The following is a 16055-nucleotide window of genomic DNA, read 5'->3' on the forward strand; positions in this document are numbered from 1 at the left end:
TTGTTTAGGAGAGTAATTTCTGTGGGAATCTTCAATTGCAGGTATTTATTTATTAATGCTGAGTTATGATTCAGTATGCCAAGCTTTTCTCTATCCCCTGCTCTTCTGGTCTTCAGGAATGTCACTGAGGTTCACAAAGGGAAAGGGCCAAGAACACAAGAGAATTCAGCCCAGATGCTGCTGAGGTGCCCCATAAAACCCATTCCAGAGATGAAAGAGATGGAAGCACTGACTTGATCTTTTGTTTGTAGGCTGACTTCATCCTTAAATTACATGTTCCACCAGTCTGAGCTGATGCTTTGTGGTCTTCCAGAGCAGGATGCTTATTCTTGTCTAGAAGCTGACAAATCATCACAATTTCCCCTTTGCTCATCATGTTTGACACATCTTTTTCCATTCAGCTCTCATCAGTGCTACTCTAAAATTTCCATGCTGTGTCATGTTGCAAAACCAAATCATGAGCTCTTACAAACCAGCTTCTGATTTGAAGATGAATGTTTAAATTTAAATGAGGTGATGATAGATTTTATCATTTTATCATGAGCATGTTTAAAATTTAAAAGAAAGTATTTGGTGTCATCAAACAATTCTGTCATTGCACTTTAGAAGTACAGATAAATTAATGGGGGCTACCACAGTCTTTTTTGTAGTAAAAATAAAAAGAGAAATGATGGAGTTGAATGGGGGCATAAAAAGGAGGGATGAAATTAAAATTTGTGTCTACCTGGTAGGGAGTATACAGCTGCTGTATTTACACTTAGTTTGTCCTTTTGACAAACTTTTACTTCTTCCTTACCAATTTCCCCTTAATATCCTTCTCTTTTTAATCCAGCAAATATCTTCTGAACAGCAAGTTCATGTTGTAGCTTGCAGTTCATGGAAATTCTGCAATCTCTTTGTTAAGATTCCCTTATCTCTGTTCAGTTCAGAAAATCTTTACAGCTCTTGCTTTTTCACACTACTGTCTCCTATGTTGCTTTTCTACCATCAGTACCCTTTTGATAGTCAGAAAGAGACACACTCTAGGAGATCAGCTATTCTGTTAGAATCAGCATTTCAACTGCTGAAATGAGATCAGCCTGCAGTGAAGTTACTGGGATCTCCTGTAACAGGTGAGCAGTGTAAATACACCAGTGAGTGCTCCTGTTACACAGATTTTCCTAAAACATTGCTGGTACAAACCTATCTGCATAAACAGAGAAGCATAAAACCAAAGCATTCCCATTAGACTAGCAGCTGTTAATCATCTGAGTTTATTTTTAAAATTATAAACTAGAGTGGGTATTTGTTTTAGCAGCATCTCAATCACTTCATCTCCAGGAAAGAGGTAGAGTAGATTAGTTAGTTCTTGTAGTGCTTTATTAAATTGTGAGATGAGAGACATTTCTAGGAGCAGTGATTTTATGTTTATTTTATTATGTTTATGTTTATTTTTTTTTTAATTTTTTTTTTTTTTTTTTTTGGTCTAACCAGACACATTTTTTTTAATTACACAGAGAGGCTGAGTCCCCATTTTGGTCCTATGCTAATTTTCATTGACCCTTTTTGGGTCAGTCAGCTTGTGTGGAAAACACTTCTTCAGCTAGAGAACTGTGTTTGGTAGGAACTGAATAAGCAGCAGTGGTCAGGATGTAATTGAATTAATTCTGCAGTGACAGTGAGCCTAGAGTTTGGTGTATCCCATTCATTGCTCACTTGAAGTTTGTTTCCCTATAAAATATCTATGAAGTGAGCACTCTCTAGTTTCTAAAAGGAAAAATTGTAGTTTTCAATGTTCTTCATTTTATTGCCTGAATATGTTTTCTCAAGTTGCTTCCAAGATCAGAGATAAGGATGTCAGTCTTTGCATGCTGCTGTTTACAGAGGGTTTCCAGAAATAATCAGGCAAGAGAGGGAGAGTGCCAGTGCCTGTGTTCCTCACCTGCACTGTAATGTGTGATGCCATCTTGTGCTGTGTTATATCCATCTAGAGGAAAATGAGTAACAAATTCTGTGGGTTTGCTGGCTGCTTTTCTTTTACCTTGGAGGGAGAGATGCATATTTATCTTTAATATACCACAGAGCTCTAAAGCTTTATCAAGAGGAGTAAATAATTCATGGCTTCAGAATAACACAAAGATACAGACAGGTTGTGAGGGAGATAATTTCATATTCTTGATCAACTTGTTAAGTATCTCTTTTCATACAACACAATATTCTTCTTATTGACATCAAAGCAAAGGAAAATTTTAATGGAAGATATGAAAGAGAACCAGAAAGTTCCTTCCTGGATGTGTCAGCTCTTGAATTGACAGAAAGTGCCTGTCTAAAAGATTAACAAGAAGATGATGGGAGCTGTCACTATAGCTTGATTGGAGGCCTCTAAATGCTTGATGAGAGGTGATGGGTAGGAAGGATCAGTCATAATGAGCTTTAAATGTGGTGGCAAATACCTTATGGTTAGTGCAACAGAGAAGGGATGGTCAGCAGAAGGTTTCAAAGAGCAAAGAAATATTTGGATTGGCAAGCAAGGCTGGTGATGTGTGCAGCAGCATTCATCATAAATCTGTTATCTACAAAAAGTGCAAAAACTTGGGAAACTTCATGTTTATACCCATGCTGGATGGTGTGCCAAGGATTCTTTGTAAGAGTTGACATTCTTCAGCTGAAAAAGGATGATGTGACTCATCATAAGTGCCAAGACTGATAGGATTTCAAATATTGAGTTTCTACCACTTTCTTTGGGCATATTCTGAAACAGTCTGGGGATAAAATCACCAGATAAATCAGTTTAGCTTGCTTTCCAGAATTCTGTGAGCTGACAAAGAGGTTATATTAATTTATTAATATCCTAGTTTTTTTTATTCTGTTCCAGACTTTACTGTAAGATTATTTTCTGAATGCTGAAAGTATTGAGAGTAATACTTCTAGATAAGTTCTATGAGAATTAAAAGGAAAACTCCTTCTGCTCCAAAATCACATGAAATTTTAGTCTTTCAGATAAAAAAGATCAGTGGCACATTCCTAAGGTAAGATCCCTATCTACTGAAGTAAAAGGAAATGAACTCCTTCCTGCCAGGGTACATTTTACAGTCAAATAATACTTCTGTATCATATGAAAGGAAAATCTTGCCATCCCCAATTAAAGAGTAGCTGGCTCCATTTCATCTCTTCTCAATTTCCTGGAAGGGACATAGCCCAGAGGTGTTCTTAAATTACAGTGGAGGTGAATACATACTTAAAAAGATGATGGGAAGCCATTCATAAGTGAGTTTTGAACTTTGGTGTGAATAAGTGCTTTAGGTAATTCGAAAGAATCCTTCTCAAAGATATTAGCAAAACCAGATTTAATATAAATATGCAGAAGCAACACTGTTAACAAAGTTCAGTGCATGGCTCACTCCATTGCTACAGAGATGAGGTGCACCAAGGGAAATCTGCTGGAATGGATTCAGGATGATTTACATGGACACTGGAGGCACAAAAGGGGAAAGGGTGTGAGAGGGTGAGGGAATCCCTCTCATTGAGTTACCAGGTGCACAGTGGAGCTCTTGATTTCCAGCCTGATGGAGCCTTGAGTCCAAACTCAGCCCTATACTTGGTCAACAATTTATTTCTAAAGGATTTAGCAGCACTTAATAATTTCCTGATTTAATACTTGCATATTTGCAAAATAATTCATTAGGGTTTGCATGAGCTCAAGGGTAATTTGAGCAACATTTACTCTACACTTGTTGTGTATAAAGATGTGCCTGTTAAGTTCTGCTAGAGTTCAGGGAAATATGTTGGTTGATTTTTCCTCACTGGACAAAGGTTGACCTTGAGGAGGGGGGAGTATCAGCCAAACCCTGTTGTCACCTGGTATTGAAGGTCCCTCTGAGTATCTAAAATCTGAGGGTTGGAAAATTCTGGGGGGCTCCCTTTTCAGAGGGAGATGCCAGCACAGCCATTGTGGTATTAAACAAAAAAGGGGCAGATGTTGCATTGCACTGTTATGGGTTACATTGCACTGGAAAAAATGGTTTGTGAATAAACTGCTGGACATCATCCCAGGAAAATCAAAGAGGCTTGATTTTTTTACCTTTGTCCATGTGGATTTCCATCTTCCTCTGGTCCTGAGCCAGCTAGGGGACCAGAGAGAGGAGGAAATACCCCACAGTACCACAGCCCACGGTGCTCCACGAGAGCTCAGAGGGCTCCCCAGGGCTGCTGCTTATGGCTGGCAAGTCCTTTGGCTTTAGTCAGCTGCCAGTCCCCATCCTGGCTGCAATCCAAGCTGGCAATTGCTGGAATTTTCCTCAGGAGGAAATAATGTTATATTAATATTGCCTCAGTCTGGTTATGGTTCAGGCAAATCATGGTCCAGGGGTTCAAGGCCTTGTTCTGCTTGACAACAGAAGTTCCTTAGGCAATAGAAATTTCTGGGAACACACTGATAAGCTAGAGGGAGCTTAATTGCCCAGAAACCATTAATCTAACAAGAATTCCTGGGATTGTTGAGCATCCTGAAGAAAGGGAAAGGTGGGGGGATGCACCACCAAAAACCTGAGCATAAGAGCTTGGGTTTGCATTATCATTGCAGAAAATGAGAAAGGGTTCTTATGCTGAAAAGCCTGATTGTGATTTAGAGTTTGTTTTATAAAATAATTATGCATTTAGGAGGGGCTGTTCAAATGTAGGAAGTCTTACAAGTTAGGTGGAATTTCAAATCTTGGACTGTGGCTTATTCTGCTGTGTTGCTGGGGACACATTTGTGTACTAAAGGCTAAATGAGACTTAGGAAACCTGACTTGTGGAGATTTTAATTTAGATAGCTAAAGCTGAGTTCCTGAAAGTATTGCTCACAATGAATGATGTGTAATTTGTTTTGGAAACTCAAGGGTTCACCAGGAAAATCTGTCTGGCCTTGGTTTCCCAATGAATTTTACCTAAGTGCAGGTAGCACATAAAGGACATTCTCATTCAGGCAAAGAAAAACATTATTGGAAATCAAAACACTGAACTCAAGAAATGCTAAAAGCTGAACGAGCTGAAGAGGTAAAAGGGGAAATATTCTTTTCTTCTACCTTGAAAGCAAACTTTGTGAGTGTCACTACTCACATGTTCAATTATGAGTTCACAGTATCAATTTAATTCTATTTTTTGGTGGTTTTTTAAACCAAACAGTAGTAAAGTAGACTCAGTTTTGTGCTCAGCAGAAGTGAAAAGCCAGCTAAAGCAACATTTAAAATTACCAGTGATAGCATTTTACAGACTTTACTGTACCTTTTTCTGATTGGCAGGGACTACTTCTATAACACAGATTTTTCCAAAGAGAACAAGAGTTGTGAGTTGTTCAGAAGATATTTATTGCATCTTCTTCACTGCAGAATATGAGCATTTCATAATTATGTGGTCTAGTAATTAGCTTTTGGTGCATGTCCTTCAGCTTAGGACTTTTGAAATAGACACATGCTGTTGTGCAATTAGGTCCAAGGTATTTTCAAAACCATCCACTCACCATCTTAAGCAGAAGATGACTGATGATGGTTCCTAGTACTGAATGTCACTGCCATTTACCAATTACTAAAAACTTGAGTTTCAAGCTTATGTGTGGCATTATGAGCTCCCAAAAGTGAGAATGTGTCCAATTAATATTAGTGCAAAACTACTGGATAACTGGAAATGTGCATATAGATACATTTCATCTGCAAACTTGAAAAATGCTATGCATGCAATTTGGAAAAGCAGAGATGATTTAGGTGCTTGCTGTGTGAAAAGAATGATAACAGAAGTAAAAACTGACCAGAATTCAGACTTTATGTGAAGCAGATGGGAGTTGCTAGCAATGTCATGGTCAAAAAGTGCAAGAATGCCTCTCTTTCTGCTAGTCAGTATCCAGAAAATGTGATAAAGACAGTATAACAATATTACCAATTGTTAGAGTTGTGGCAAATAACCTGAAATAAGATGGCAGAAATTAAGGTAAGAGTGATATGAAAGGGAAATTTTCTAATTTGAGATCTGACACTATTCCAGTCTTCAAAGTGTTTGTGAATATTTAATGGCTCAGATATCTACTGGAAGGATATGGACTGAATTATTTAAGGGCATCACAAGCCCTTGAATATTTAGCCCCTGAAGCATTGAAATTCATATTTAGGGGTTACTAATTATGATATAATGTTCATTTCCAGGCTTCCTCTTGTGCTATTTTTTAAAAATTTATTTTACTATTAAAGCAACATTGGTCTACACAGTGCAAGCAAAATTAAATGGCTATTCTAATCTTAAAATAAATAGATGAAAATAAATACTCTTTGAGTGGTTCTCATGTGTCTATAGTACCACTCCAGACAAACATATTTTCCATTAATTACAGTGCTTGTTCTTAGAAGTGGTGACTGGGGCTGGTTTTGGGGCAAACTGAATTTTTGTCAAAGAACTACACCTTCATTATCTCTGTGAATTAATTAGCTGGGGATTGGAATTTGACAAGGTGATTTCTACACTCTGCTTAGAGAAATGCTTAATAAAATGGCAGCCCATGTGTTGTACTTGTTGAATAACCAGAACTGACTAACCAGACTGTGCACAGACAGTGATTTGGTTAAGCTTATACCTTGTCCCTGAACTGAGCATCACTGTGTAAAGTGATTTGGAGTTCCAGACACAATAATCCAAGTATATGATACATCTAGATGCTTGTAGATCAGGATCTACTTGTCTTAGGGCTAGACTGTGTAAACAAAGCCAGTGAGGTAAAGTTTGTGTCTGTTCACACCCACGGTGCAAATCAGTCTAAATCTAAAGCATTAGCTCACTTTGGAATTCTCATCAAGATTAAGATATTTCTCCAAAAGGAGAAATCATATAGGAAAGAAATTTAATTTATTGGGCCAGATCCATGCTGGGCAGAGCTGCCTTGGGTCCTTTTTGGAACTGGGAGCAGGATTAATTTCAAGCTGTCTGTATGATTTCTCGATCTCTGGGCTGGATGAAGTGCATACCCTGATTTGTGTTACTATGCCTGTTTGGGGCATAGACCTGATCCATAACCCTTTGCCTCACTGTGACATAAATTTTGACAGAGTCTGAACCAAAAATTTTTTCGCTGACTTCTGGAGATTTTTCTTTGTTATCCTATTATTTTGATTGGGATTTTCCACAGCATTCACAAAAGCATCAAGCCTTGCAAATATTGTATAATGAAAGAAGGAGACCATGAAAGGGAAGATAATTTTTGAATGAAACATGAAGGAAGAGGAAAACTGGATTGGCTAAGTTGTTTAAAGGTTTGTCTACAAGCCATTGGATAATGCTAGATTAATTTATATGTCTTGAATATTTTCATTTTAAGGAGGACATATTTTAGGGCTTGGACTCATATCCCAACTGAATAATACATCTGTCTATAGAATTATTTAGAGAATGCAACTACAGCTGAATGTAACCCAAACATATTAGATGCATAATTTGCTTTAATTTTTCCACACAGAAATGTGGAAATGTTTCTATATAATGTCTCTTTCACACAGAATAACACAGTGCAATATATCTGACTCACCTCCCATATTTTTTCAGTGAATTAAGAGGTCTAATGGTTAATGGCAGTGAAGCACAGGTAGTTAATTCCTTGCCTTCCCTGCCCACACAGAATGAAACACTGACATTTGATTTCTTGAGAGTGTGTCCTTTGTCTAACCCCACTCCAGTCTGGTTTGCTCTATTTCCCAGACTGTAGCCTTGTGAGCTGCTGTAATGTCTATCAGCATAAGTCATGCTGACAGACCAAGGCTCTGATAGCTAATGTTAATAACAGAAATTGAAGGGAAACATGAGAGACCTAGAAAAATTTCATAGATCCCATTGCCTGAGTGGAGGGGAGCCACTCGCTAATCCCAAAATGAATTTTTCAGTTTGGCTGTTTAGCTGTTTTTTTCAGGCTTTTTTTTTTTTTTTTTTTTTTGTAATTTCATCTAAGATGCCAGTTGTATTTTTTAAAATAAAGTATATGGCTAAACATTGCACACTGACAAAACTAAATGTCCTTGGGTGATAACTGCCTTTCCCCATTTAAATAGCCCAAGCTAAGTGCAGCCCCAAGCTGGCATCTGCAAGCCAGAGTGCTGACATTCCTGTTTCCCACCATTTGTAATTACATCTGTTTCAGGCTGCATTTGTCTGAGGATTTGTGAATTTTAATTCTTATTCATTCATCAGGGAGAGGATGTTTATATTTCTTGCTTATGGTAAAAAAATACAGTGAGCCCAGTTATATGGGAAATTTAAAAAGCAAGTGCAAGCCTGTTTTAAGCCAGGAGGAATGATTTATTTTGGCTGGGAATAATGGCTGAGCACTGACAAGAGTGTGGTGGTGCTAATTATGCTGATGCTTTATTAATGGTTTCAAGGTGAGGAATGTGTGTTTCCTTGTCTGTCTGTACAATCAGGCTGTGCTCTCCACATAAAAAGGCACTGGGATTAAAGGTCATTTCCTTGGGAGGACTCTGAATGCTGCTGCTGCACTCCATGTTCCCATCCTGACATCTGGAGAGCTTCAAGACTGGCACAGACACTCCCAAGATCAAGGTCAGACTGTCTGCATAACGAATGGCAGAGAGAATTAATTTGCCCACAGATGTGGCAGCAGAGTTCAATGATCTCCATGCAGTTTAACCCTGCATCTGGGCATTGAAAAAATTAATTAATTGCAGCACAGGGAATCCTGCATCAAGTGTCCCTTTCAAGGGACAGTCCAACTCTGTGTATGCCTTCACCAGGGGGGTTATAAATTAAAGATTTCCAGGTTTACTTTCAGGTTCATGCAAAAAAAGAGTTAGTTTTGCTTAAATAGAAGTAAATAGTTCAGTGCATTTTAATTTTTACCACTTCTAAGATTAGATTTTGCAGGCTGGTGGCTAAAGTCTGGCATATTCTTTTTTGCAGAACCTGACATTAAAAATAGAATTACTATGCAGTTTTGGAAAAAATCACTGTTGAATTGGTTCTGTTCAAGCTGGAAAATATTTTACCTATTGATTTCAGGCCCATGGTAGGAGCTCTTCAAAATCTACTTCTGACTGTATTAGAAACATTTCAAAAAGCTTATCCACCAATCTACTTTTTGGAGTGCATTTCATATTGAGATTTTCACCTTTTGACAGAGTTCCCATTTATTCATCTTGACAGATCTAGACAACAAGCACAAAAATGACCTCTTAAATATTTTTCTTAAATGATAATAAGCTGATTTGGATGTCAGACTACACTGATATTTGTGGCTCACATGTACCTTCATTGAACTTTGCAGAAACACTGATGTAAAATAAGTTTAATGAAATTATTGGGCAATCAATGGAAATTGAACTTTAAAAAGATAAAATCTGTCTTACAAACTATCAAATGCAGACTAACATATCTTCAAGTCTGGCCAGACTTCTTTCAGGATTTCTCATTTCTGTTGCTTTTGACTCTGCTAGTGACAGTGTCAGATTTGAGGTTTGGAATAGTTTTGTTTGCAAAATGAAAATGTGTGGTGCATTTGTCTGATGGATGAAATCTGTATGATTTTTTGTTTTCACATGCAATCTAATTTGTGACAGATATGGACACACCTGTGGACAGGTTTTGATGTCTATAATTTAAATAAAATGTTAATGATAATCATTATTCTTATCCACACTACTCTTATATTGTAACTACATAATATTTCATGATCATGTTACTGGATCAGGCTAAAATATTTGGGTTTTTTTGGTGTGATTTGGCCATATAATGTGGCTCTGGTGAGTGTACTAGTTAAATGGGAAAAGACTGTGAGAGGAAGAAAAAAACATGCAATTTAAAACCTAATAAAGTTGTCAGGTGGACTCCTGAGTTTTAAAGTTAGCTTATTAAGACTCATAACAGAAGTGCAATAAAATTATTTTTATTTGAAAATACACAAGAGACAATACAGATCTGTTTTAAAAACATACTTTTTTACATACTTTTTTATTACAAGCTAGTTTGTTTTGCAATTGTAATTCAAATTTCTCTCATTTAGAATGGAATAATTGCTGATGTTAATAATATGCTTAGTTTTAACTTAAATTTACTCGTGTTTGAAATGAGTGAGACCCAATGTGATTTATCTATTACTTTACCACTTTTAAAGCATCACTAGATCAAAGAAAACATCCATGCATACAAATCTTATAAATAAAACCAAGAGAATTAATACCTTTTGGTAAAAAAAGCTAAAAACTACATAAGTTAAAATATCTATTATCTGTGACAAGACAGATTCAGAGTAACAGGCAAATTCTCCTTAACTAGGCATGTCTGTAAGGGTCACAAAAGCAGTGTCCAGTTGTCTGCAGCTTTCAGAAGATTTGCTTGTGACTACTCTGAATCTTTCATAGTTGTTCTGCTCTCTTTGGACATGGAGAACTGACTGTTCTTTTCTAACACTCTTCAAGCAAGTCAAATGTTCTGCTGATATTCCCCCTAAGTGTTCCCCTCCCCTAAGCAAAACAACCACATTTATTTAAACCTTTTTCTCCTAAGATGTTTTTTTTTCAGGCCTCTCTCCATTCTTATTACCCTTCTGTGGATTTTCTCCATTTTTTCAACGCTCTGAAGTTCTGTCAGAAATAACCACTCAGCCAGGGCCCTGCCCTGTGGGACTGAGTGGTGGAGGTAGGTTGTGTCCTGTAGGCTCTGCTCCTTGCATTCCCACTTTCCTGCAGCTCTGGGATGCTTTTGGCTCTTTGCTCCAAGCCTGCAGTGCCACACTGCTGCAGGATCCATTGCTTCCATTCTGGGATTTTTCTGATGAGGAATGGTGTGTTTTCATTTTCCCCCATAGGATTTCACCCTGTAGGCTTCATGTGATTTTCCCAACAAGGTGAGGCAATTTCCCATTCTGATTCAGTCTCTCCATCCTGGTGTTTGCAGAGCTGGGCTGCTGCAGAGTTCTGGGAATTCCATTCTCTGAAGGGAGTCCTGTGCTCCCAAGGCACATTATCACTCCATGCTTGCACTATGGGGTCAGGTGCCTCTAGATTCATCCCTAAGCAACTTTTGAGACCCCTATGTTAAACAGTGATAAAATTTTCTCTTTGCTGTGTTTTGCACTCAGGTGAAAATAGAGAGATGATGATTTCTTCAAGTTAGCCAGGTACAAACCAGAGTTCATGTTACTTGTGTTGCTGTGACAATGAGGCTGAACTAACAAGCCTTGCTGAGAAAGTACAAGAATTCGGGTGCCATTCAACATTTGAACATAGATTTTGGCTCTTAAATACACATCCTGCTGTTATTGGCAGAGCATATTGACTGTATGAAACATAATGCAAAGCAAAATCAGTCAGGATCTCAGCTGAGAGAGGTTCACAATCCAACTAATAGAACCAGAACCAGCAGCAAGGCTTTTTAAAAATGTGTTTCCTAGGAGAGATGAAATCAGGACATAATAAAGACTTTTTGAAAGCACAGAATAGCATAGAATAATCTATGTGAACCAGGCAGTGGAAATACAGAAATATAAATAATGAAGTTGTGATAAAGGGGAAGAGGGGGGAAAAGCAGAAGAAATTGGAAGCAGCATTTTTTATAGACCTATTAAAATGATTTTAAGGCAACTGATAGGTTAAGAAAGAAAGGCCTGAAGAGGAATTTAGTCAGTAGCTCTTCGTTTTGGCCTTAAAAAAATCTTTGTTTCAGTCTTGGCAGTTTCTAAATGCCAAAGCCTGGTGATTTCCATTTAAACCTGCACAGTACCTTTGCTTTTAAAGCATTTCAAGCCAAACTGGTGTCTCCAGCTCCCTTCACTGGCTGCTTCCATTCTGGCTGAAGGAGCAGTAGGATGGCCCCAGTCCCCTCACAGTGCAGTCAGTGGTGTCAGTGTCACAGGAGCCACAGTGGCATTCTGTGGCTACTGGGTATGAATAAAAAGATTCAGGATGGTCACCACAGCCAGGGATCTTCACCGTTTCATACACAACCTCCTTGAAGGTGCAGGTTTGCTGAGCAGTTGATACTGGTGGATATTTATATACTGGATCCTGAAATTAGAAGAAGGAAATAAGAAAAAAACTTAAAATTTTTTTATGGGTTAGGTTTAAATTTTTTTTTTTATAAAATGGGAAGATCCCACTGAGATCAAAAGCATTGGGTCTGACTTTTCTAATTTCACTTAGATCGTTAAATTTCCCCTTTCAGGAGGACTGATATGGCAAATTTGGGTCTGACTCTTCTAATTTCACTTAGATTGTTAAATTTCCCCTTTCAGGAGGACTGATATGGCGAATTTGTGTCATACCATCACCAGGCAATCTTTCAGATCAATTGCTTGATTCTTCAGATTATCTGAAAGAGCAGAGGAGTAATGGCTGCTTTATTGCATCTGCTTGCAACCACAAATGGAGCACAGAGATCCAGACTGTAATTCTTCTAAATCTGGTTATACAACATGAACATAAAGCATGCAGCCAGTTGATTAACTGAATTTCCCTGTGATATTTCACCCTTGTGCTCCAGACTGGCTGTGTTTGCACAGCAGTCACTCAGCTGCTCTTTCACAAGGGCTCTGTGTTTGTTAGGAGCTGCAGGGATGGGCTATCCATGCATCACTGAAACACTCAATTCTGGTGCCTGGAAGGGAGTCTCACCCTTGTGAAGCAGTATCCTGAGCACCACGTGGCATTCACTGTGATGCAGAATTCACATTCCTCTCTTTCCACAGCTATGGTAATATTGGTGAGCTGGCAGCTGTTGCAGCAAATTGCTTTCCAGCAAAGTAGCAGCACGTAACAATTAAGGGTCTTCATCCTGCCTATAAAGAAAAAAAAAAATGTATCTCTGCTGGAGAAATGCATAGTTATTTTCAGCAGGAGAAATGGAGTCTCTGCATTATCCTCAAGTGGTTCCATAACAGCAGGAGCTCAGAATCATCAGTAAGAACAGACATTAGATAGATCCTCCTTGTGTTTACTGATAAAGGAGTTTGGTTTTCCTAAGCAACTGAAATGGCATGTCAGCAATCTTTGCAGAATGATAATAGTAGCAGAATGCCATACCACTTTCAATAGAATGTTTTTTATCTAAGTTTCTGTAGAGAGAATGTATCCTGTTTGTCAGGACAAAGAAAAATAGGCAAGAGAGAGAAAGAACAAAGTGTAATGTATTTTTCAGAAGCAATTAATTACTTTAAGTGTTTGCAATATAAAAAAAAAAAGATTTCTACATCAGGATGTAATGAAAGCTTACCTGTATTCTACTCTCCTTCCTAGAGGTATCAGCTGCAGTGAGAGGAAAGCCCTGTGCTTTCCTTTTATACTGCACTGTGTGTAATTTATACCGTGAGGATTTGCAGTGTATTAATGCAGCAAGCATTAGTTTGGGACTTGGTGAAAGCAGATTAATGTTCAGCCAGACAGTGAGATTAAGCCTTGTTGAGAGGAAAAAAGAAAAGCTAAACACAGTGGGGAAGGGATGGTGAAGGTTACTGTCACAGTGTCTCCCTGCACCTGCCACTGGGTTTGATTCAGTGGCATTTAGAAATATTTAGAAATAGCTGAGCCACTTCACAGTCTGAAAAAAGGCTGAGAAGCCTATTTCTTGGAAATGAAATGTTTGGGTGTTTTAAGTGCCCTGTCAGCCCTCAGAGTGGTTGGCTTGGGGTGCAGGCTGGTCCTCTGCCAGTGGAGGACCCTTCACAGTGGGGACAGTGCTATGGTGTTAGCTAATAACCATTTTCTGGTTTTTTTCCAGGTATTTCTCTGAGTTCCCATGGTTTTCTCTGAGTTAGGTCTTACCCAGTGAGCTGCATGTGTATTTATTCATTGATCCAATAATATAATTGAATTTTGTTAAACCCCATTTTCTTTGAAGAACTCTTCTTTTCTTTTTCTTTTCTAGCCCAGTATATGCAATCCTGGCTCCTGTCTGCTGCATGGCCACATTTTTTAACTCATGTGAGGGATGTCTGTGTTGTGGAAAGGGACTATTAGGATGCCATAATGAGGCTCCAGATTTGTGTTTTTATGTCAGTGATCTCAGATGAAATATTTTCATGTTCCAGGGAAAATGCTGATGTTTTTAACATTAGCAACCATGCAAACTCAACATGAATGTATCCCCTAGTTTTCCATGGTGATAAAAGAGCCTCTGGATAGTGTTCCCCTGCACTCAAAGTTGGGGATGTGTGCCTTTTCACCAGAATAATGACAGAGAAAGAACTCTGTTGAACTTTACATACTAATTCTGGGGAAAATGACTCACAGTGCCACTGTATTTACTATTACCTGCCCAGAACAGCCAGTCTTGCTTTGTTATGACTGTTCCATTGTGGTCAGTCTGACTTTTACAGAAATCCATCTGTGGAAGAAAACTAGACAAGGACATAGAGTTAAAAACATTTTATCATGAAAAGAAATTCTCACTAGTCGTTTCCTGCAGATGGGACACTTTTCAAAGTGGCTTTTACAAACGAGCTCTTTAAGTGTGTCACACCTGCCTGTGGTCCTGCAGACTGGCCATCTGCTCCTCCATCCCTTCCTTTGTAAATGGATTTTGCACGGCACCAAAGTTAGAAAGTGAGCTGAAAAATTTCCCTGGACCTCTCCTGTAATGAACATTTTGTTTGAATGAGAAAATGGTTCACTATGAATCTATAAAGAAGTAAAAAAATTAGATTTCTTCCTCTGAACTAATAGAAACCCTATGCCTGTTTGATAATGTTTGTGTTCAGTGTCAACACAGTCTGTCTCCTCAGAGGAGGTTCTCAGTTGCTGTAAATCTCTAATTCCAGAGATGCCAGACAAAAGCTGATTACTTTTGTTATATCCCTGCTGAGGATCTGATCTTTTCTAAGTACTAATTTATGCAAATTAAATGAGACTAAGTAAGTTCCATTTGCAGAGGACAGTACAGAAAATATCTGATCTCTCAGTTGCAAGGATCTGTTTCCTGCTTTAAAGAAGTCAGACACATTCATTAAAACACAGTTTCACAAGCAGACAGTGCAAGTTTGGCCCCTGCCATGTTGTTTCTTCCCCAGTTCCTTGCTCTTGCCCACTCAGCCTCCTCACTTGTGGAAACAAAATAATGTTTCTTATATATTCTAAACAAATGGAATTTCTTTCTTCAAGTGTGGTGGTGCTGAGACCAATGATTCTGTTACTCCAGGATTTACGTCTGACTTGCTGAAAAGAAGGTAGTTTAGATATTTTAGAGAACTTCAGCATCTGCCAAAGTGCTATTGGAAGACTTGGTTACATGTGTGCCACTAAATCTGTACTAAATCTGACTGTCCTGAGAGAAGATGCACTGAACCTTCTAGTGGGAAAAAGCATTTCTGGTACAAAAATACCTGTGACTATCCCAGCTGCAGCCTAGCTTTAGCTTCTAATGGATTCTTAAATACTTATGTACCCTTAAAGGTGCCAAGGGACATGGTTTTAAGTTTCTTGTGTTCATAGCTGTGGTAAAAGTTTTAGATCTTGATAAATAAATATGTTACTGAGGTAACAACTGCTTTTCCATTGAAGGTGTCTCAAGGCATGTCAAACCTGTGGCTTAATTTACTTTCTCTGGGGTTCCACCACTTGAAGATTTGGAGTTGTGCATTCAGTGCCATCATGCTGAGTTTGTGCATTTGCCAAGTTTCCTTGGACCCTGCTGGTGTTGACCAAGTACTCTTCCTCTCCCCTTTTTCTGCTTATCCAAATGTTTTCCTGCACAGTTCCAAATTCAACCTGAGCTATGCTTCTGCTCCCCAGTGATTGACTAAATTGATATCCTTGAAGCTCAAAGCTTTCAAATTGCTCCTGAGCCTGTGCTTAAGTCTGAGCTCCCTCTGTGGGGCTGGCATTTCACAGCACAGCCCTGTGCCAAATAAATTGACTGGAGTTTTGTTTTTCCCTTTTGTTGCTGTTGTTTTTGTTGTTGCTGCTGGTGGGAGATGACTTTTGTCACTGCATTACTTCCCCCTATGCCTTTGGGGTTTACTGTGGGTTTATTGAAATCAGTGGGGAGGCTGCCACTGGCTTTAGTGGTCACTGCTGGCCAGTATAATTTTTACTGGTATTGTTTTCAGTTGCCAACACTAA

General features: G+C 38.5%; 1 protein-coding gene across 1 annotated transcript; it reads right to left on the reverse strand.

Annotated features, from left to right (window-relative positions):
- Positions 1-11771: 11771 nt before the first annotated feature.
- FSHB (follicle stimulating hormone subunit beta) lies at positions 11772-12773 on the reverse strand. Its single transcript, XM_056493249.1, has 2 exons — positions 12615-12773; positions 11772-12008 (listed from the first exon to the last, which is right to left on the reverse strand). The coding sequence occupies exons 1-2, from the start codon at positions 12771-12773 to the stop codon at positions 11772-11774; spliced, it is 396 nt and encodes a 131-aa protein (XP_056349224.1).
- Positions 12774-16055: the final 3282 nt, after the last annotated feature.

This window comes from Oenanthe melanoleuca, chromosome 5, assembly GCF_029582105.1.
Source record: "Oenanthe melanoleuca isolate GR-GAL-2019-014 chromosome 5, OMel1.0, whole genome shotgun sequence".
NCBI classification, from domain to species: domain Eukaryota; kingdom Metazoa; phylum Chordata; class Aves; order Passeriformes; family Muscicapidae; genus Oenanthe; species Oenanthe melanoleuca.

What these genes read in the sequence shown, in the direction of transcription:
- FSHB (XM_056493249.1), bottom strand. Translation starts at nt 12,773, where the DNA reads ATGAAGACCCTTAATTGTTACGTGCTGCTACTTTGCTGGAAAGCAATT. An exon ending in CAGGATACTGCTTCACAAGG is followed by an intron (nt 12,009 to 12,614) that starts GTGAGACTCCCT and finishes TTCTAATTTCAG; the next exon opens with GATCCAGTATATAAATATCC.